General features: G+C 52.6%; 11 protein-coding genes across 11 annotated transcripts; 5 read left to right on the forward strand and 6 right to left on the reverse strand.

Annotated features, from left to right (window-relative positions):
• Window positions 1-1,154: 1,154 nt before the first annotated feature.
• On the forward strand, window positions 1,155-2,648 carry SNOG_04910 (hypothetical protein; the record flags this gene model as incomplete). The annotated part of the gene is made up of 2 exons (XM_001795271.1): window positions 1,155-1,209; window positions 1,264-2,648. The coding sequence occupies 2 exons, from the start codon at window positions 1,155-1,157 to the stop codon at window positions 2,646-2,648; spliced, it is 1,440 nt and encodes a 479-aa protein (XP_001795323.1).
• Window positions 2,649-2,892: 244 nt separating this feature from the next.
• SNOG_04911 (hypothetical protein) lies at window positions 2,893-4,104 on the reverse strand (the record flags this gene model as incomplete). Its single annotated transcript, XM_001795272.1, has 3 exons — window positions 2,893-3,338; window positions 3,393-3,532; window positions 3,602-4,104. 3 exons carry the CDS (start codon window positions 4,102-4,104, stop codon window positions 2,893-2,895), a joined length of 1,089 nt encoding a protein of 362 aa, XP_001795324.1.
• A 763-nt stretch (window positions 4,105-4,867) lies between these two features.
• SNOG_04912 (hypothetical protein) lies at window positions 4,868-5,538 on the reverse strand (the record flags this gene model as incomplete). The annotated part of the gene is made up of 2 exons (XM_001795273.1): window positions 4,868-5,347; window positions 5,491-5,538. 2 exons carry the CDS (start codon window positions 5,536-5,538, stop codon window positions 4,868-4,870), a joined length of 528 nt encoding a protein of 175 aa, XP_001795325.1.
• An 87-nt stretch (window positions 5,539-5,625) lies between these two features.
• SNOG_04913 (hypothetical protein) lies at window positions 5,626-6,165 on the reverse strand (the record flags this gene model as incomplete). The annotated part of the gene is made up of 2 exons (XM_001795274.1): window positions 5,626-5,781; window positions 5,848-6,165. 2 exons carry the CDS (start codon window positions 6,163-6,165, stop codon window positions 5,626-5,628), a joined length of 474 nt encoding a protein of 157 aa, XP_001795326.1.
• A 526-nt stretch (window positions 6,166-6,691) lies between these two features.
• On the forward strand, window positions 6,692-7,160 carry SNOG_04914 (hypothetical protein; the record flags this gene model as incomplete). Its single annotated transcript, XM_001795275.1, has 3 exons — window positions 6,692-6,801; window positions 7,074-7,091; window positions 7,130-7,160. 3 exons carry the CDS (start codon window positions 6,692-6,694, stop codon window positions 7,158-7,160), a joined length of 159 nt encoding a protein of 52 aa, XP_001795327.1.
• A 924-nt stretch (window positions 7,161-8,084) lies between these two features.
• On the forward strand, window positions 8,085-8,511 carry SNOG_04915 (hypothetical protein; the record flags this gene model as incomplete). Its single annotated transcript, XM_001795276.1, has 2 exons — window positions 8,085-8,340; window positions 8,399-8,511. The coding sequence occupies 2 exons, from the start codon at window positions 8,085-8,087 to the stop codon at window positions 8,509-8,511; spliced, it is 369 nt and encodes a 122-aa protein (XP_001795328.1).
• A 241-nt stretch (window positions 8,512-8,752) lies between these two features.
• SNOG_04916 (hypothetical protein) lies at window positions 8,753-10,467 on the reverse strand (the record flags this gene model as incomplete). Its single annotated transcript, XM_001795277.1, has 3 exons — window positions 8,753-8,864; window positions 8,911-9,930; window positions 9,977-10,467. 3 exons carry the CDS (start codon window positions 10,465-10,467, stop codon window positions 8,753-8,755), a joined length of 1,623 nt encoding a protein of 540 aa, XP_001795329.1.
• Window positions 10,468-10,991: 524 nt separating this feature from the next.
• On the forward strand, window positions 10,992-13,066 carry SNOG_04917 (hypothetical protein; the record flags this gene model as incomplete). The annotated part of the gene is made up of 2 exons (XM_001795278.1): window positions 10,992-11,807; window positions 11,957-13,066. 2 exons carry the CDS (start codon window positions 10,992-10,994, stop codon window positions 13,064-13,066), a joined length of 1,926 nt encoding a protein of 641 aa, XP_001795330.1.
• A 573-nt stretch (window positions 13,067-13,639) lies between these two features.
• Window positions 13,640-16,275, forward strand: SNOG_04918 (hypothetical protein; the record flags this gene model as incomplete). The annotated part of the gene is made up of 4 exons (XM_001795279.1): window positions 13,640-14,196; window positions 14,235-14,678; window positions 14,847-15,499; window positions 15,578-16,275. 4 exons carry the CDS (start codon window positions 13,640-13,642, stop codon window positions 16,273-16,275), a joined length of 2,352 nt encoding a protein of 783 aa, XP_001795331.1.
• A 560-nt stretch (window positions 16,276-16,835) lies between these two features.
• On the reverse strand, window positions 16,836-19,212 carry SNOG_04919 (hypothetical protein; the record flags this gene model as incomplete). Its single annotated transcript, XM_001795280.1, is given in 6 exon segments — window positions 16,836-16,855; window positions 16,870-17,725; window positions 17,822-17,867; window positions 17,894-18,140; window positions 18,430-19,074; window positions 19,197-19,212. 6 exon segments carry the CDS (start codon window positions 19,210-19,212, stop codon window positions 16,836-16,838), a joined length of 1,830 nt encoding a protein of 609 aa, XP_001795332.1.
• A 967-nt stretch (window positions 19,213-20,179) lies between these two features.
• Window positions 20,180-20,514, reverse strand: SNOG_04920 (hypothetical protein; the record flags this gene model as incomplete). Its single annotated transcript, XM_001795281.1, has 2 exons — window positions 20,180-20,332; window positions 20,440-20,514. 2 exons carry the CDS (start codon window positions 20,512-20,514, stop codon window positions 20,180-20,182), a joined length of 228 nt encoding a protein of 75 aa, XP_001795333.1.
• Window positions 20,515-20,679: the final 165 nt, after the last annotated feature.

A 20,679-nucleotide genomic window follows, 5' to 3' on the forward strand; every position in this document is an offset into this window, starting at 1 on the left:
AGAGGCATGGATTGGCGCATGACGTTGTGTGCGATACCTGTGTAGTGGGCAGAGGTTTGATTGGTACCTGCTGTGAGGATAGCGCAAAGTTGGACGCCACGCAACACATCTTTGGATAAACACATCTGGTTCTGAAGCTGCAGAAATAGAGCATTTGCTAGGAATGTTTGAGTTGAAACGAAACGTCAGTCCCATTGCTTGCCGTGCGCCCGTCGATACTCAACTGCCAGAGGACAGGAACAAAGAGGATACAGCGGCAGGGTAAGAACGCCAGATAGGCTCATCGTCCTTAGACTTGGCAAATTGCAGTTGCAGAGCAACTGAAGTTCACCATATCAAAAAAACGTCAATCTGGGGCATTGCCTTTGTCCAGCAACCATACATCGAAAGATGAAGGAGAAAGATCCGATTGCTGAACCCACAGACGAAGTCCGAAGACAACGAATGTGATATGCCCGTAACGAAGCGATCAAAAATGGGAGAATTTTACATGATATCAATCAAGGTATGCGGTCGTTGCACCTGACCAGAGATGCAGAAGATAACACACTGCGATTGTTAGTGGTAGTGTCGAGAACTTTAGAAGGCGGAGGCTTACGATGCGGCCAACATCAATCTTATGGTAAAGGAGACGCCTATCAGAGCCTTAGTGTAAAAACTTCTACGACTGATAAAGCATTGCCGTCGGGTCTGCGTCCCGCAGTGATGTTGTCGCTGCAGGAGTACACAGATGAAGGAGGAATGGAGTGCAAGGCTAAGGAAGATGATCCTGAGCCGACGGGGAACAACCGAGCGCCGCGCTACGTACCAAAGAAGACTAGTTCTGAATCTCGTGACGGATCCACAACCCCTCATTCAGCAGCATCGTCTTTCACGAATTAGGCTCGAGAAACATCGCTACGCGTTGTAATGGAATTGGCCATGTGTAGCGCGTGTCACCGCCGTTTGAGAGCTAGTAGTGACGTCAAAGGGCTACCTACTGCAGCCAAGACAAACAGGGCATCCCCAAACGAAAACCGGGAACCGCAATCATTCAATGTCGAATGATATTTGACTGTTCGATTCCAGTACATAACCATAGCTATCGGTGCCTCTACGACATCCAGCCCATACACACACGTCGGCCAAAAACTTGACTTAGATAAAAAATCATCATGGCATCATCACTCGTCGACCACTTGACCGCGTCTGGAGGCGGCGAGCAAGCCGGTAAGATTAATATACCAGCTTGCAGCAAATCTTACTTACAGAAAATACCTCTAGGTTGGTTGAATGATCTTGTCGAGCAGCTATGGCCCAACATCTGCGTCGCCGGCGCGAAGATGATCAAGGAAATCGTGGAACCAATTCTCGACTCAACACTTCCGGGACCCTTGAAGAACCTAAAGTTTGTCAAGCTAGATCTCGGTCATGTCCCGCTTACTTTCACAAATGTGGATGTGCACAAGACTACTGCCCAGGGCATCAAATTAGACATGGACGTGAACTGGGAGGGTGTCTGTGACATCGAGCTTGACGGTAGCAGCGTGCCTAAGATTGGTATCGAAAAGGTACACCTCAAAGGCAGACTTTCCATTCTGCTCTGTCCCTTGACAAACATCATTCCCTTGATCGGCGCCGCGCAGGTATCATTCATCAATCCACCATATCTTGAGCTTGACTTCACCGATGCCGCCAACATTGCCGACAGTTTCTTGATCAAGAAGACCGTCCGCAAGACCATTCTCGGCATAATCTCCGGCATGGCTGTACTTCCCAACCGTTTCCTTGTCAAACTCGATTCCAACAACGACTACTTCAAGACCTACCAACCTCACCTCGGTACTCTTCGCCTGACAATTGAGAAAGCGACTGGCATTGCAGCGCCAAAGAAAAAGAGCGGCGTCTCGCGCCTCATCTCTAAGGTCATTAAAGATGTCCCAGATTGCTACGTTAAGGTCAACGTGGGCGCGTCCGAGGAATGGCGTACTTCAGTGCAAAAGAACAACCACGAGCCTGTCTGGAACGAGACGCACGACTTCCTTGTCTCAGACTTTGAACAGGCCATCTCACTCGACATCCAAGATGATGATCTCGCCGGCGACGATGACATTGGTCTTGGTCACACCTCTGTCAAAGAAGTTTTGTTGAACGGCGGCTCCAAGGAAATCACACTAACACACCAGGGCGATCCCACCGACGCACGCTTGATCGTGCACGCCCGATTCTCCCACTTCGTCGCTGAAGCATCAGCTCTATCCGCACAGAACTCCCCAGAGAAAGACCAAATCGTCGGTCTCGTCACCATTCTCGTCGCCAGCGCCCTGAACCTTCAAGGCGAGCGCGACGCCCTCAACCCTAGCGTTGTGATTACTTGGGGCGCAAGTAAATTCCAGACTATGACCAAGACATATACACCTGGTATGGATATCTTCAACCCAGCTTTCGACCAGGCGTTCCAAGTCCCGGTGACAGCAGACATACTGGCCAGCCAAGCAAGTTTCAGGATCGCGTTGATGGACAAGAAGAATGAGGCGGGGAGCGTAGAAGTGCCGTTCGGTGATGTTGTGGGTGCACCAGGCATGGTAAAGGAGGACAGCTTCGATGTTGGCGGTGGAGCAAGGGTGAGGGCGCAGATTAGTGTGCATGGAGTTGAGCTGGCTGAGTGATGTGGACACCTTCGGTAAACGAGCCGAGGACTCTAGCGCTCGATACACAAGAGGCCTCAGTACTGTATAGCATATTGGACGAGCAGTACGGTGTTACGAATTGGAGCTAGCAGATATCAATGCAGAATTTCCCGACAAAAAGAAATTCTTTCATTTTTGATGATCCGTCTCTATGGCTCCCCCCATCTGTTTTATCCAACAACCTCTGAGAAGTGACTCGAGTCCCATGGCCTTTCTAGCATCCTTATCCAATCCACGGATACATTGCTCTGATGCCTTCAAGATCGCCGTCCGACGGTCCACGTCCCCATCTAAAGTCAATTATCTCGGCATTCTCGTCATTGACTACCGATGGTGGTGTGAAATCCTTTCCGCCATTCTTCCATTTGATGAGTGGGGAGTTGTGTATGGTCACGGCCTCGCCTTGCCTCCAGTTGCCAGCTTGTCTTGAATAGTAATGCATGATAGAACTAACGTCATAATCTTTGCCGAGGACGAGGGTGTCTTTGTACTGTGCAGTGGCGTAGTCAGAGGCGCAATTTATGCCAATCGTAGACCAGGGGTCTTCTCGGCAAGTCGTTCCGTCGTTACAAAGCATGTCCATGGTAACGCCGGGTTGGCTTGGAAGCTGGCTCTTCGCTATTTGGTAGCCGTATAGATTCTCGCATTGGTATTTGACGTAAAGATCACCTATGATTGGTTTTAGTAACCCAGTCAGGCCAAGCCCGTAATTTGAAAGCTCACGATCGGCACGTTGGTGTTCGTGGGCAAGGCCAAAAATATGTCCCATCTCATGGGCAATGGTTGGAACTACTTTGAAACGTTCATAGTGTGGAGTGTATTCCCAACCAATTACCATTTGGTGTCTACCACGCTTATCAAGCCTGTGGAAGTTTCAGTATGCTATGTACGTACATCCACATTCTTTATCAATGTGCCAGATTAATACTCACATATTCTTGGGCGTATAACCGCAAAATGACCAACTTGTGGCACTCAAGATGTCCCAATCGATGACGAGTGCGTCCTCTGGGACATCAGGGTTCCAGACATCATTTTCAAAGCTCGAGTAACAGAACCTAGAATTTCCATTGGCGTCTTTCATCTCCTCAAACCCGGCGAGGCGGTGACCAGCCACTTTGCTGGCTTTGCCAATTTTTCGAAACCACAGATCCCAAGCTCTTTCGAAGACTGGGGCATTCTTCTGCTTAACATAATCGAAAAGGTAGCAGAAGGGAATGTACACTAGATTGTCTTTATTTGTAGGCCATGCTTGAATCGCGTGATTGGGTCCTCCGATAGGAGTAGCCCAGCCTAGCTGAGGATCGGCCTTATAATCAGCGATAGCTACCGAAAGACGTGTCGCATTGTGGAGGTTGCGGAAGTCGTTGAAAGGGGGAACGCAGCCATAAGCAAGTGCACAGAAGACACTTAGGAAGAACAGATTGATGTTCATGGTTGATGATTTTGAGTTCCTCCTGTCGGAGGAGTCGGGACATTGGTGAGAGACGACGATGGATTTGATCACTAGCTATATATATAGCTAGGCTGGCACCGTTTGTTCCCCGCTTTCCTGCTGGCGGGCACTAGTGGTAACATAAAAAAATGTGGCAGCAGTGAATGCTGCTTACTTGCCCCTCGCTTGAGAGAAGGACTGAGACTCTCACTATGCAAAGCGGGGCTTCAGTAGTTTTCAAGAGTAAGACAAGTAATAGCGCGCACACAATAAGTGAGTTTGCTACGACAAGGTGGTTTCAAGATTGATTTTTCTGACCTCCAACAAGGTAGGCCTTCATGTGGACAAAGCAATTGCGTGCTCATGGAATGATTAGACCTGAATATGAGCGAATTTCTGCTAATAAATCGATGTATGTTAAGCCTGGTACGTATACCGCACAGCTGTCCGGACGAAAATGTAACAGGGGTTACGACGCAGATCATTGTGCGCGGCGTTGATTTAGATGTCTAAACCTGGATTCAAAAACAAAACAGGAGAATGGTAGTATGAAATCACATTGTTGGGCTAATATCTGGCTGAGAAACTAGAGTTCAGAGCATCACAGCGCAGAAATGCTTTATGGGAAATAATTGCTGTGCCACCGCTTCAACCCAAGAAAGCTGCAACTCACATTCTGTCGAATGGACCTTTGTCTATTCCCCGTCTTCGTGAGGAAAATCACGCTTGAGACTACTTCCTGAGCCCGCCCCCGGTTTGACGTCTACGCCTCTCCCCTCCAGGGATACAACCTTTTGACACCGTCGAAGTCTCCATCCGACGGCCCTCTCTTGTACGGAATCTCGCCGATCAGTACAGCATTCCCCTCAGTTACTGCTGTAGGTAGAGTATAGTCCGGACCTCCGTGGACCCATCTGACGAGCGGCGCATTGAAGACAGTAAGAGGCCGTTTTTCGGACGCCAAGATCGAGGAATAATACATTGTAGAGTCAGAGTCGTAGTTGTAGTTGTCGCTGTATTCCAACCCGTATGGATGTTTCATGCCATCGTAATTACCATCCTCGTCTTTGTGCCAGCAGTCCCACGTGGTCTCCGTGGAGAAACTGGGAGGTGCCCAGAAGCCGAGATCGCGCCAGGGGTTTTGGTAAACGGCGTAGAAAGAGCGACATAGTTCTTCCATGGTTATGGAAGGATGGTTTTTGAGTTCCTCAAGCGCCTCTTCATAGAGCGCCAGATTCTTGCACTGGAAGAGAACATAGTGATCACCTAGTCATGATGAGTGATACCGCTGTATGAAGGCTGAGAGGGTTTCTAGATTACAATCAGGACGCTGATGCTCGTGTTTGAGTCCAAAGACGTGTCCCATTTCATGGGTAACGAGATTACCATGACACGGCGCTTGTAATCCGGGCTATTCATGTAGCCAATTCTCATTTTGTTTGCTCCATTTTATGATTACTGGAAGGCGTTAGTTTCAAGTCAGGCGTTTCCACCATGACTGTGCAGCGAAAGATGTATAACCTACCAGTCCGGATGCGTAAACCCAGCAGTGGCTGTGGCGTGCATGGCATCTATGAAAAGACCAATGGCAAGCGTAGTGGGCTTTACAGAAGGGTTCCACATCTCTCTTGTATAATCAGTGTAGCAGAACATAGCAGCGCCTGTGGCATCCTTGACCTCTTAGAATCCTTAGAGGCTGTGGCCGGATTTGGCACCAGGATCGACGATTTTCCTGTATCACACCTTCCAGGCCTGTGACCAAATACGGCCAGTCCTGTTCTTTGCGAATTTGTTGACATAGCAAAACGGAACGACCGTGAACTTGTTGTCGTTTACTGGCCAAACGTCCATTGGGCTAAGTCCGTGATCCGCATGGCTCCACCTTCTGTCTTGATGGCCGTGGATCGACCCTAGTCGAGGATGAACAGGTCTATGCTGCGCGATCGCCTCATGGAGAAGTGTCACGTTATCGAGATAACGAAATTCGTTGAATGGAGGGGGGTAGCTGTAAGCAGAAACGCCGAAGACGACGATAAGGAGGATCAATGTACTGAGCTTCATGACTGTCACTAAGTGTATTGTAACTGCAATGTTGGTACGCCCTGACAGAACATTAGATAATAGGGCAAGAGGACTGGCCAAGAGGCTTTCTGTATATCTTGATTCGCCACGTAACGGCACACGCGGGCACTAGAGATAATAAGTAGGTGAAAGAGAGATCTTTGCGCGACTGAGGCGCCGCTTTTGACCTGCCTGTGAACGCAAGTGAACAGTTTCAGACTACACGTTCGATCCTCGATTCCTACTGACAGCAAACCTTTCGCCCAGATAATTCCTACTTCGTTCCTACAAAGACCAATTGTTGCGCAGCTCATCAGAACATACATGAAGGTATACTAAACCTCATTTCGATGTGCCGGACGCTCCAGGGAAATTTCTCAGTGACCGATCAAAAGTTATTTTATGCATTTAAATCAACTTTGATTCATCTGCTCTTGACCATTCGCTCGCTAGACAGTGCTTGTTCGTACTGGTAAATGTATTCTGTTGAGCAAAGAACGTCAATAAGAAGCTGGAGGAACGTACTATGACTGAATCGTCGCCAGTTGTCGGGCATTTTCAATTGACTGTGAGTATCATTGGTGGCTCTATCGCAATGCATATGCGAACAGAAACTGCTATTTTGCAGAATGCAGAGTAAGTAACAAGGATAAATCGAGACCGATGGCTCCCAAGAAAGTATAATGAATGGTGAAGTTTTAGGAGCGGTTGGAGCTGAGTAGTGGTGGAGAAGTGTCCTGACACCAACACAACGCTCGTGCAGGAAGGAAGAGAAGACATAATGTGTCGATAGAAGTAAGGAAGCTAGTAATGGGTGTCGGAAGGCATATGTATGCCGGCCAGACGACTGTGTCTCAATTAAGAACGATATCACTCTACATCCCTTTTCTGTTTGGAACTATTCACAGTTTTCGGTCTGCAGAATGGTAAGTCAAAGTCGACTCCAACTGCTACGTATGTCCAGTTATTCAGCCAATCAGATGTTCAACCTTTAAAGCTTTCCTTGGAATTTCCAGCCTTTCCGCACCGTTCGGGTGCCGGGTGCACTTTGCATCGGTTTTACCGGCTCCGCTGTCGCTTCACGCTGTCGTTTGGTGTTGTATGAGTATTGACCTCTAAACCGCGTACTCCTTATATGTGATATTTGCTAGGCTGCTTTTGCCTCGTTTTGTCGTGCTGTCTTGCCATGTCACTGCCTGGACCCTTCTAAGGGCCTGATGACGACTTGTCGCAAAAACAATGTCATCCGCCATGACAGGGACAACTCATGGGAGGCTGAATCAAACTAGAGCCGTGCCTACTTGCTTGCCGCATGCTTGCCGGAGAGCTCACCGATCTTCAAGTGTTCCGCGTCTCAAGGCAGCACCCGGCCTTCTAGATGATCTGACACTAGTCTTGTCCTGTGGAAACCGAAAAGGAGGGCAATATGAATCGGCCAGAAATCGGCCGATATTTCACTGGTTGTGGAGCAATGTGGCGCAATGTGGCTTTTATACGTTACGCAGCTAGGCCAACGGTAGACCGGAATATGGCTTTACAGACCGGGGTGTGCAGCAATGTCACCGGTCAAGATCGTGCGGTCATAAACGTGGAGGTGCAAAGGGGGGTATGCCTATTGGATCCCCTGGCCTCGCTGCGCCTTCTTCACCGACCGACCAACATGCCGCATACTGCCTACCGATGAACCATAGGCCGTTTACATATCACACGAACACACTGAACTCGCTGAGACGCGAGATATGGCATCTCAGAAAGCCGTATTGCCAGTATTAAAGAGAGCGCTTCCCACTTTACAAGATTTCATTCCTCAGCGCAGTTCCTGCATAAGCAAGTTTCCCGTATAGTTATATGTCTGCTTCCTGAGAGCGCGTGTCACCAGGAAACCCTGCCGCAGTACTTGTACACGTGACCACTTGACGATGCCGCGCCTACCTTTCAGCTTTATCCTCATCCCCCTCTTCTCAATCATCACCACAGCTCAAGCGGCTCCAGCTCCACCTTCTTCCACAAACGCAACCTCTTCCACCTCTTTCACGTCCAACCCAAGCTCTCCTTCTTGGTCAAAAGAAGCCATATTTACTCTCGCCGGGGTGGTCATTGCAGTTGCCGGGGTCCTCACCACCCTGACTCTATCATCTACAAGGATACGAGAGAACCTCTGTCAACCCTTCAAGTGTTAGCATCTGTCAACCATGGTGCACATCAATCGACCTCGGAAACTGACATAGCACAGACTGCGCGAAAAGAAACAAGGAACGTTCAGACAGACGGCTGCAGAACAAGTACGACGAGTGGTTAGCGTTCCAGGAGTGGTTGGAATTGAGCAATGCCCGGGGTGGAGCTTGAGAGGAGCGCCGCATAAAGGAAAAGATGAAAGCTAGGAGAAAATCGAGTAAGGGTGCTCGCCCATGAACCAAGGACGTGAGGGAAGAAAAGCTCGATGAAGATCAACTTTTATCATTTGTCGCATCGCTATGATCGCCTAGAACGCCCAGCTTCGATGACGCAGATGAAGTGCTCGAAGAAGAACTAAGATATGGGGTATATAGATACGAACTCGAATGGAGAAGAGGAAACTGCGTCTGATTTACAGCTTCGCCTTGGGCTCGGGTGCTGCTGCGCTTGCCTCCTGGTTCAAAGTGACACTTCCGTTCGCGCTTCCTTCGCCGAAGAAGATGACTTCAACAGTCAAATCGTCCCTGCATCATGTTAGTCAGGCTCGACAGCAACGACGAGAATACGAACCTGTATCTTCTTGAAAATGGACTCGGCAGGGTGAGCAACGCGCTCAGCTGATCCTGATCTTTACCACCTAGTGCATTGCGTACAAGATGTGTCGCCGCATTCTTGTCTTCCACAACGAACCTCTCGTTCATGCTGGTCTTGGTGCCCCATTGCTCTTGACGGATTGGTGCACGCTGGCCTTTGCCGCCCTCGCCAGTCTTCTGCTCCACTGGCAACTGCTTCTCGCTTGACCACCAACTCTTCAACCAAGACTGTGTTTGCGATCCTTGGCTACCTGGGTTGCCCTGCGCATCGAGCCATTGTCCGACAAGGCCAACGACTTCCTCGTTGGTAAGCATTTCCCAGAGACCATCGGTAGCCATGACGACAAAGTCACCCTTCTCAGGCTCGACCTTGGTGGTAGTAATTATAGGCTCGGCGGTGACATATGGAGGTGTCTTCAGTAGCGCTGATTGCGACCGGGCAAAGTACGACTCCTTCAACTCCTTGGTAATTTGTGCTGACCACTTGTACGATGCATCGCCGAAAGCGCGCGATGGCTCTAGTCCACCCAAGATGCGACCATTTCTAACCACATTAGGCTCTCCAGGGTGCTCTCTCCGCAAGCGTTCGGCTTCGCTGGTGGTGCCTCCGGTCTGATCTTCCGATAGAGGGGTAGCTGTCCATTTGCCATTGGCACCCATTCGCCCAAGCACGGCACGGGAATCGCCAGTGCATGCAACACGTAGTAGTTTTGATCGACTGTCGTAAAACGACAATAGCGCGCATGAACCAGACAGGGCCGGTGCAAGCAGCTCAGCAGCGGCAACCTTTGACTGCGCCTTCCTCAGCTTCTTGACGGACTCGTGAACAATCTCATTATCCAGGCGAACAAAACCAGTCTTGATAGCAGCATCGATTGATTCGGGCGTGGGAAAGCGGAGCGAGGGGTCCTCAACGGCGGACTTGTACGTTGTGTTCAGTTCACGTGCGACGAAAGAGATGAGCGTGTTGCGAAGTTTGGCCGAAGTAACCCAGCCACTTGAAGTGTTAGTAACCGGCTTCATTTGGTTCGAAACGCGCATACCTGTGTCCGTCAAACACTCCCCAGAACATCCAGTCACTTGCGTTGGCGCCATCTGTGGCTGCCATGTTCGATGGCACCTCGATGATCTTCTCGGCGTGGTCGTCTTCAATTGGGTCGTTGCTGGGAATCTGCACGACATCGTACCGCACCACGCCCTGCCCACGTCCCACCAGCCACGACTCCTCGTTCTTGCGGAGCTTCGCCGTCGTTTGTTCAGGGTCGAGCATCTCGAGCACCTTCCTCCCGTAGTCGTCCGTCTCTTTTGCTAGCGGGCCAGATCCCGTGATGGTGCCTGTGTAGAGCTCGCCGGGGCCCACTACAAGCGCTTTCCGTGTGGTCTCACTGTTGGTGATGTTTGTGCCGTTGGTGAGGTTCCTGGCCTGGTCTACGGGCGACGTCACGTTGGTGGACTGGTTGCCGTTGTAAGCGTAAAAGGCGCCTGAAGCGACAGCGGCAGCTACCAGTGCACCCGTCAATGCGCGGAACTGCATCGATGAGGAGAGGATAATTGGCGAGGCTCGCGGGCGGAGATGGTAGTGGGCGCGGAACACTAGGCCATTGCTCGGCGCGAAGACCGCAGTTCGGCTGCGAGCGAACTTGCGAGGCAGGCACGGGCGACGGGCAAGGCGAGTCACTTGAACAGCTGCCCGACGCATCTCCTGGAAGCTGAATGTGGGGTAAGGGGAAGAGTGGTAGACAGGTCAAGCTACCACGAGTGAAATCATGGTTCACGCGCAAGGGTAGTGCTGGTCTTGGCGGGGCAATCGATCACGATTCACCAATGACGGCTGCACAGAACAAAAGCGTTCGCCCACTAAATCTCTCGCTCTAACCACGAACACGACGTCATACCCGCAACTCTGAACTACGAAAATATCCATAGTAGAATCTCTCCCACATTCGCCCAACCGTAGATTTGAATCGACCTCAAGACGTCTGAATTCGTTCGTGGCGAGCGGACAATTGTGCCCCTCCTCAAACGACAACTAGGCTGCACATTCACTAGATCGGCGGAATGTCGTCACGTGCGCTCCGCCGCGTCCAGAGGGAGCTGGAAGAGAAACAGATCCAGGAAAAGCTAGCACAAGAGCAGGAAGATGGACAAGAAGAGTCAGAAGAAGAAATAGTGCCGAAGCCAAAGGCGAAGCCGAGTCTATTTGCCATGCTAGGGAACGACGATGGTCAGGAAGACGATGAGGACAGTGATGCAGAGGAACATGGGGTAGGATCGCAGTCCGAAGAGGTCGTTGCTGCACCTCCACCCTCGAGATCGAAAAAGAGCAAAAAGAAAAAGAAGAAGGGAAAATCAAAGGCCACTGCTGCAGAACATACTACAAGCACAGCGAATGCCGACGCCTCGTCTGGACTAGATGAGATCGACCGAGCGCTGATGACACTCAATATTGCAGCGAATGGGCGGGACGCCAGCGACAGCGACCAGCAGAATCCAGGTATCAGCGCGGAGGTGCAGCAATTGTGCGCGGTTCTGAGCGTAGATTCACAGCACTTACACGCAGCGAACGAGATGAAGAAGCTGTTCGGTCGAGCTGCTCTTCAGAACACCGACGATGAACCACGGCAACGTCAACGAGGCCAAGGACAGCAAGGCGGCGGCGTCGCTGCTGCAGTGGCAGGACGTAACGGACCCGGCGCTCGTGGCCTTGCATCTCTCGGACTCCGTCGCAACGTCTTCATCCAAGGCAAAGAAGAGTGGCCACGTGCAACATCCGGGGGACTAAGCATGGAGATTGTCGAGAGACGGCAAGACGGGACAGTCGAGTATAGGTTCGTCCACAACCGGACATATCAAGAGACACAGACGCAGTTTCAAGTATGCGTTGGGAGTATGGATCCTGAGCGCATGATCAAGCTACTTCACTACAACCGTCAGTATCAAATGCGTCTTCTTGCCTCCTCGTTGCTAATATGACCACAGCCTACCACATCTCTACACTCCTTCAAGTCTCTGAAATCGCCAAGCAACAGCGCGATAATGCAACTGCGTCCGAATTACTTGAGCGTGCCCTCTTCACTTTCGGCCGATCGGTCCATTCGACCTTTTCCAAAAACTTAGCAGCCGGCAAGGCACGCCTTGATTTCCGGCGTCCTGAGAACCGCGAATTCTGGCTCGCTATATGGAGATATATTGGCACACTCACAGTCCGGGCAACATTCCGAACAGCCTTTGAGTGGGCAAAACTAATGTTGGCTATGGCTCCAGAGCAAGATCCCTATTGCATCCGACTGCTATTCGACCAACTAGCACTACGTGGCCGCGAACCCCAGGCCGTGGTTGACCTGGTAGAGACAGATCACTTGCAGCGACTGTGGAAAGTCCCGCCCAACCTTGCTTTCAGCGTCGCACTCGCTCACGATCGCCTGAAACAACCACAAAAAGCAAGGTCAACACTGAAGAACGCCATCAGGGAATATCCATGGTTAGCAGCCCGATTATGCAAGGAGCTCGACATATCACCGATCCCGAAGCCAGTATGGGGCAAGGAACCCAATGGCGACTATCAAGAGCTCCTGTGCCAGCTCTACGTACCAAAAGCAAAGGACCTGTGGAACACAACCGAAGCCACAAGTCTGCTAGTTGAGGTGTGTTATTCGTTTGAGGAGGACTTGGGCGCAGGCGAAGATCCCTACTGGCTTGCGCAAATACCAGAAATCGATATTGCGCGACACGTCATTCTCTCCGACGACCGCAACCTGATGGCACTTCTCGACACACAGATCAAGGCCAAGTACACATCCGTCTCCGATCCTCTTCCCCCAGAAGATAGTATCGACTCGTTCGACTCGGCGGGCAACGTAGCGAGTACGAATCGCACTCAGTTACTCGCTAGCATCGAGGAGCTCAGACTGTACTTTCAAAGTGTCAGGATTGAGAACCTGGCTCATGAAGGGTTTACGGTGGAGGACTTCGCCGCGGCCCTGGAGGCAGCAGGGTCCAGCATGGATGAGTTTAGGAGGAATACGGACCGATTCGAGACGGTGCGTAGGCGACTGAGAGATGAGGGTGTGGACGTCATCTTCGATAACAACGGGCAGGGAGGACTGGAGGTGGAGTCTGATGAGAGCGATTGAGTGTAGCAACTTTGGAGTCAAGCGTCGACGACGACACGCTACGCATTGTTCGTGGGTTGTCGGAAAGGTCTTGCACGTAGGCATCTAGTAGATGAGCCAGCGAAACATGAGTTTTCAAGATTTCTGGCGACAGATCATGTTCCCCCACTACATACCAGGGTCTGCCAGATCATTGCACTATAGTTCACAGGGAGCCCCAAGCTAACCAACACCACATCTGTTTTTAGACACGACACACACCACAGATGATGGCGCATGACGACATTCGGCATGCAGAACAAGCAAAATACAAATAAGCAAGCGCTGAAGGCAAACTTCTGAAACCAAGTTGTTCTGGAAGTGGTGTCGTCTGAATGACAACGAGCCACAAGCAGGCGCTAAAGCGGGTTGATCCGCTGTCTCCAAGCAACGTCATTTGTTTATAGGCCCTGCACCGCCTCTGCCTCAGCCCCTCATCCACTGCACCCTCCTGTGTCCCGCTCTCACGTGCCAGATTTCCGCTTCCAAGGGTCCCCACAAACTTGACCGACAGACACGAAGAAGACACGGACATTGCGATAGCCGCCAGTCGCCATGAGCGGCATGCGCGCCAAAGTCGCCAGCCGGCTGCGGAGCTCGTCGCTCTCAGCTGTGCCTCCGCCGCGCCAGAGCTCCAACTATTCGACAGACATGGCCAAGGCGGCGACTTCGATTCTGTACCGCTCGCCCATTCCGTCCAGGGAAGGCAGGCCTGTGTTCATCCTGAACGCGGCTGCCATGCCCGACACCCACGAGACCGACTTCGACCTGCTCCTTCCCTACGTGCTCGCGCGCCTGCCTGAGGAGGACGACTTGCTGAAGGGATACGAATACGAGGTCGTCTTCTTTGCTGGCGACGGCGACAATGGGGCTACGACGAAGAAGCATAGGCCGGGCTGGGGCTGGTTCCTGCAGGCATACCATGTCCTGTCACGGGCGATGCGCAAGCGGCTCCAGAAACTGTACATTGTGCACGAAAAGGCATGGGTGCGCATCCTGACCGAGATCTTCTCGACCATTGTGAGCCCCAAGTTCAGGAGGAAGATTTACCATTGTGAGTGCTGGGTGCCGGGTGCTGCGTGCTGCGTGCTGCGTGCTGCGTGCTGCGACACGTCAGCTTGGTGTAACCGCTAACTTGGGCAGCCTCCAGCTTGACAGAACTCGCCCGCAGCATACAGGTCGAGAACCTCCTCATCCCCTCGTCGACGTACCTCACCGATCGCCGCATATCCGACGACATCTACGTAGAGCACGCCACCGGTCGTCGAGCGTTCGGCGCCCGCAACCCCTTTCCCACAAGCCGCAATGGCAAGACGCGCTTTCCTCGCGTCCTGCGAGAGGCCACAAGCTTTGTGCTGATCGAAGAGAACATCACCTGCGAGGGCCTGTTCCGAGTCCCACCACACGCGAAGCTGCGGGACTGCTTGAAAGAAGCCTACGACAGGGGCCAGAAGTACATCATATGGAAAGACAACGGCGTCACGCTGCCAGTCCCACCATACTCGAATGCTGAACACCAGGACGAGATTCTTGCCGAAGTCGACCCCAAGGATGCATACTCCGTCTTCATGGCTGCCGCACTGATCAAAGCGTGGTATGCTTCTCTCCGACAACCAATATTCCCAACCACTTCATATGGCGACCTGAGGAGGCTATGGGGGGATTCACAAGACATTCCCGACCTTGACCGATTGAGAGATCTTTTCTCGCCAAATTCGGAATGGTCGCTTCTGCCCGGTATTTCACGAGAAATAATCGTCAGGCATCTTCTTCCTCTGCTTGACGCTGTGGCCTCACGGCATGAGCAGAACAAGATGACGGCAGAAAACTTGGCCGTGTGCTTTGCGCCGGCATTGCTGTGTGGACCCGACCAGATTGAAGACGCTAAGATGTCTTCAGTCATCAGACGCATCTTCAAACACGCAGTCGAAATGTGGCCAAACGGGCTGCGCGAGGCATGCGAACAGCCTGCTGATGCTTTCTATCAAGAGCTAGAGTTGCCCAAGGATGAGGCTGATTGGGACGACCCAGTGGAAGAAAAGCGCGTTTCCGGAGAAGGCAGAGCTTCGATGGAAGAACAGATGGGTGGCATCACACTTGAAGACAACGAGAAGTTATTCGAGGCACCATATCCCGAAGCATCGCAAGAAACCATGCCGCCACCCCTCCCTCCTCGAGCTCGCGTCCCCTCGGCGAGATCCTCTACCGACTCTGCGAAGAGGAAGCCCGCACCACCGCTGCAAGTGCCGCCACCCAGATACTCTACCGTGATTTCAGATGCACCAGAAGACGTCGCCGACTCGCCTCTGACTTACGCTGCAACAACAAACGGCTTCTCGCCACGAAGACCTGATGATGAGCAGGCACCACCACTGCCTCCACGATCGAAGGAACAAATCTCGGATGAGAAGGCTGGTACGCGCAATTCCACTTCTATTCCTACTTCTGCATCGGCTGTGCCAAACACGCACACCGAAAGCAGTCGTCCTTCAGGCTTTCCTCCCAAGTTGAACATTCCAAAGCGGAAGAACCTGACATCAGCGCAGGTTGACAACGTGGAAAGGTCCGCCTATGCGCAGACACCCACTTCAGCGTCTTCGGAGCGTTCCCCAAACACATACGAAACAGCCAGTCGAGGATCATACCAGCCACCACACGGCGGAATGGCGCTTCCGGGATTGACCAGGCAAAGCTCACACGAGGATTCATCTCCCACTTACGCGCCAAAGCGAGCACCACCCGCCATCCCCGCCATCACCCAAAGCGAGCAATCCTCCCCTGTCAACGCCCTCTCCTCCTCCCCATCAGACCCCAAACCCTCCTCCGCCACCGAATTCCGCCGCCCTTCAATCCCCGCCTCTGCGAACCGTATCCCCACCATCACCGGCCTTGCCCGCCCCGTCTATCCCAGCACCCCCAACACAAACCAAAATCGCCCCCCTTCGAAATCTACTTCCCTCCCCATCCCCGGCCCTAAGCCGCGCGCCATCAGCCCGGGCCTGCTGCACCGCATGCCGAGCTTCGAGGCACGCCAGGTGGACCGCAAGATGCTGACGCCGAACAAGCTGAATTTGAAAAAGCAGTCGGTCGAGGACTTGCGCAAACTATATGAGGAGCGCGCGGGGACGGCGAGTGTGCTGGTCGAGGCGGGGAAGTGGGGGAAAGATGCGAATGCGAACGCGAGGAAGTAGACGCAAGGGGGGTTTTTTTTTGAGATGCGAGAAGTGGGGATTTGTGGCTTGGGAAGGGGCTGCCGATGTTTAGTGTATGATTATTAGATATTTTAGCACAAGGTGTTGTTGTAATGCGTAATATGAGATTCTTTCTTCGTATCGAGGGCGACTTTTCTCATACTGGAATTTGAAGGTGCGGTCTGGGGGATTTAGAGAAGTTGATCTAGCCTGCGTGTTGGTATGACAGACGCATTCATATTCTCCTCGTGGTCTTCGTAACAAGGTGTATCCGCTATTGAAAAAAAACCATCATTCACTTCGTGGGTACACAACCTGCAGTGAGCAAAGACGAGGATGCACACATCACCTTGCCCCTCGAGAGATGCCAATCATGTCTTCTGCATAAACTAACTCCATCCAGCCGTATATAGGGTATGTGTATTCTTCACTCCGCCTCTCCGCTCCTCCTCACCCGTCAACTCATCTGCCCCTGATACCACCCGGGATCGTATTCCTCCTGGGGATGCCCATGCCCATGTCCCCCATGCTGCTGCCCATATCCAACGCCCCCCTCATACCTATACGCCGCGCTCGAACTCTGCGTAAACCCACTCGTCTGCCACTCCTCGCTCATCTTAAACCCATCCCGCACCAACCGGTCGCCCATATCTGGCGCCTGGAGCATTGTGTCTAGTCCCATGGGGCTGATCTGCGGATACGTGTTGCGCGGCAGGATCGGGCCTGGCATGCCGGGGATGGGGTTCCAGAAGAGCGTTTCGGCTGTTTCGGCGTTGGGGGACGTCACTGGGGCGGAGACGTTGGGCGGGACGGATATTGACTGGGTGTATTGGGCGTAAGGGTTGTATGAGTGTGGAGGTGGGTGGGCGACGGCGGGGGAGGGGTGTTGAGATACAGAGACGCTGCCGGGTCGGGCGATGGCTGGATGGGTGGCGAGTTGCAAGCTTTGGTTGCTGAACATGGAGAGAGATTCGCGGCGGTTGGCGTTCGTGGTGGGCCACTCTGAGAGGTTTTGGCCTACGCGGAGACCAGTTGTGGGTACTGTGTTAGGAACGATGAGCAGTGGTTCATCCGGGGGGCTGGTAGCTCCGTGGGAATTCTCCAGACTCGATCTGGGCATGAGCTTGGAGTCGTGCAGCTCCTCTGGCCATGGAAGGTTCCATGTCGTCGCTAATGTGTGCAGGATGCGGAAACTTCTGGCGCCAAAGTAGTGGCATTCGTGAAGATCTTCGAGGCCCTGGAGACCGTCGACGAGGTTCTTGTACGAAGTTTTGTTGTCTTTCGAATAGAGCAAATGCACTATGCATACGGACAAGAGAATGTGTGGGATGGCAAGATGCGCGACACGGAAGTCGTAGAATTTTCGGTATGTTCGAACTAATTCCGATACCTTGTTAGCTGCTTCAACGCATATATCGCGCGGACGCACGTCTGAGTGGATCAGATCGACCTTGAGCATCGGCCGGAAAAGGTGAACGATTATCGTATGGTATAACATGCTAGCAAGGATTAGCGTCATTATGACGAAGCTATGAGAACAACTTACTGCAGCACTAAAGTATGCGGCTCTGGCTGCTTCTGGCCACTTAGCCCTAAAGCCGGATTGAGATTCTTGTACCAGTCCTGGTATCTGTGGTAGCAATCGAGCAATTTCGTGCTCGTCAACCGCTCCTTTGGTGCAAAAAACATGTAGTTGTTGTCGTTGATCAGCTCGGACAGGGAGGTGAATTCCTGCAAAAGCATGTGTGTCGTCACGATCGGTGCCTGCATTCGGGGCGCACCCGGATATGCTTCAGGAAGAGCGACCTCATCGAGGATCGGTTTGTGCAGTGTGATAGCCGCGCGAGGCAGCTGTGATATACGTCCTGTGACAATCGACCATACGCTGCAGTGCGTTAGTGGCTAGTAAATCCAATACACGTCAATTTCCTTACGTGTCAACTGTAAAGCAGCCCCAGAATGTAACCTTCCTGACCTCGATTTCACTCGGAGTTAGGCGGAGCGCGGGACTGGCACTGTTATTGAGGTGTAGACCAAGCTCAACGCACATGCGTATGCATCTACCGATGTAATTGAATCCAGAGGTATCGCGCCCCGTGCTAGGCTCTCGCATAGACATAATACAGAGCGCTTGGGTGGTGGTCAGACTCGGACTCTCGTCCTCAAAGAGCAGTCGCTTGGCTTCAGCAAAGAAGTGGTCGCCCGCAGTGCGAAAATTGGAAGGATCCGTCCGCCCTGCAGGATCGTCTGTGAAATGGCAGGCGTAGGCGCAGATGGCGTTTACCAGAAGAGACGAGCAGTATTTGTCTCTGCCACCCCTGAAGTCTTTATAGAAGCATTCGCGACTGAATAGTACGTAGAATGGGTGGCTCCATGTGAAGTACAATGCGAGCAGATTTTCGACAAAGCGCACATCTTTGGTGACATCTGTCCATGTCGTCCCCTGGCGCTCGAGGTGCACAGTATTAATCCTCGATTGGCCACTCCCGAAGTTCTCGTCCTCAGGGACCAGACCAAGGCCGGCAGAGTGTCCAAAGTGCCTGCTCTGGCCGTTGATAGTGATAGCGGGCCTCCCTACTAGGACACTCAGGTCGTTCTCCAGACTGCGGGTTTCGGAATGCGTAATAGGTGGTAAGGTGACAGTCTTCCGCCACGATTCAGCGATGATTGCAATGTCGGTTGCAGGATCCTTGCGAATGAGTGAGATGAGTTCTGCCAGATGCTCCTCTGGTCCTCTTTGAAGTGAAATAAGGATGAATTTGGCGCTCGAGTCAAGATCGGTGGTGGAAGAGACAGTAGCTGAAGCATGGCGTTTTGTGCCCGCGTTTGCATCCGGTGCGGGACCTGGTTTGGAGCGTCGGCTTTCGCTCTCAGCATCGTAGAAGCATGGCGTCTTGTAAACGGCAGTGCAAGTTGCACACACTGGTGTACCTCCATCGCACTGGTGGTGGACTGTCAGCAAGGGATTCTGGGGCGGTGGATTGAGGAAATTCTCCAGCACCAGCCCACAGTGTGCATAGGACTGACTAGGTAACAAGATACGAATGGCACTGACCTTGGATTTGCGTTTTCGACAGGGAACGCATGCTGATTGAACGCACCGTCGCTTACTCGTCTTAGACTCCCCTCGAGCTGGGGTGTCTTGGTCGTCTCTGTGCGAGGAGGCTACAGAGGCGCCAGCCATTTCTTGAAGTTGCAGAAAAGCAGGACAATTGCAAATGCACACGCTCCGTGGAGGCAACTTAGGTTAGGTGCATGGCCGGGCAAGTCTGGCAAAATTGCAGGCGAGATATTGTGTGTCAGCGGCCTGCGAGACGCGGCAATTGACGAGATACGTGGGCAGCTGTGACGTTTGAGGCCAGACGCTTCCCTCAAAGGAAGCAGTTTGGCAGCTTGGAACTAACTCTCGCACCGAGCGGCACGAGTCGAGTGGCAACGAATATAGTTTCTGCTGCAGGAAAGAGAGCAGCAATGAAAACAGAAGCCTGGGGTCTAGACACACGCTGAGAGCCCCCGGCAGCTCCCATGTGACGTTGTGTGGCCGGAGGGGGCGATTCGATAGACCATCATAGCGTCTGGAATGGGTAATTCGAATCGAGATCGCAGACCCTGTCCATTACTGCAAGAATGCCGCGCCGCCATGTCCGTCAACCCCAGCGCCCCACTGCGTGCGCTTTTCCCCTGCCGGCACGCGACGCGAGCCGTTTCTTCGCCCACAAGTCGATGCTGGTCGACACGGCGTTTATTCCCTGACGCTGCGGTTTGGAAGAGGCAATTCCCAAATGCCATGACCCCCGTGTGCATGTGCGTGTTGGGGCACGTTCAGCGTCATCGTGCTGGCGACATTGGGCCGATCAACGGGGGTGATCTTCTGCTGCTCTGCGGCACGTAGTTAGCTCGGTTGTCACGACTGTTGTCGGACAGCATCTGCAAGTACCGAAGGCGGCGGATCTAGTTCTGCAGCAGGAGATCTCGATGTGGGCAGATGGGTCGAGGGAAGGAGATGAGCGGCGAATGCAGCATCTCTCTCAATGAGTGCACGCTTTTCGCCTCGCGCCTGAACGATCTTCAGGGCCTGTTCTCCATCACGCCCAAAAGGCCCGATATCCAACGCTCCCGAGTCCACGTCTTCCCGCGCTGCTTTGGTTCGCGTATTCGGTTGACTTGGCCGGTAGCCTTCACGCCTCGTCTGGCTAACGGTTTGCCACCGCTGCCTGCCTTGCGATCCTGGGTGTACATGATCAAAGACGACCCGCTAGCGCCATCGTTCCGAGCAGACAGGCCTCAGGAATGGGTCGGCCATGTATACCGAGCATCGCATCACACAATGGCCTGACTTGAATGCCGTGGAACACTACTGCACATGTGTCGTGGGCTTAGTGTACATTTACCATGGTGCTGTGG

This window comes from Parastagonospora nodorum, assembly GCF_000146915.1.
Source record: "Parastagonospora nodorum SN15 chromosome Unknown scaffold_7, whole genome shotgun sequence".
Taxonomy (NCBI): Eukaryota; Fungi; Ascomycota; class Dothideomycetes; order Pleosporales; family Phaeosphaeriaceae; genus Parastagonospora; species Parastagonospora nodorum.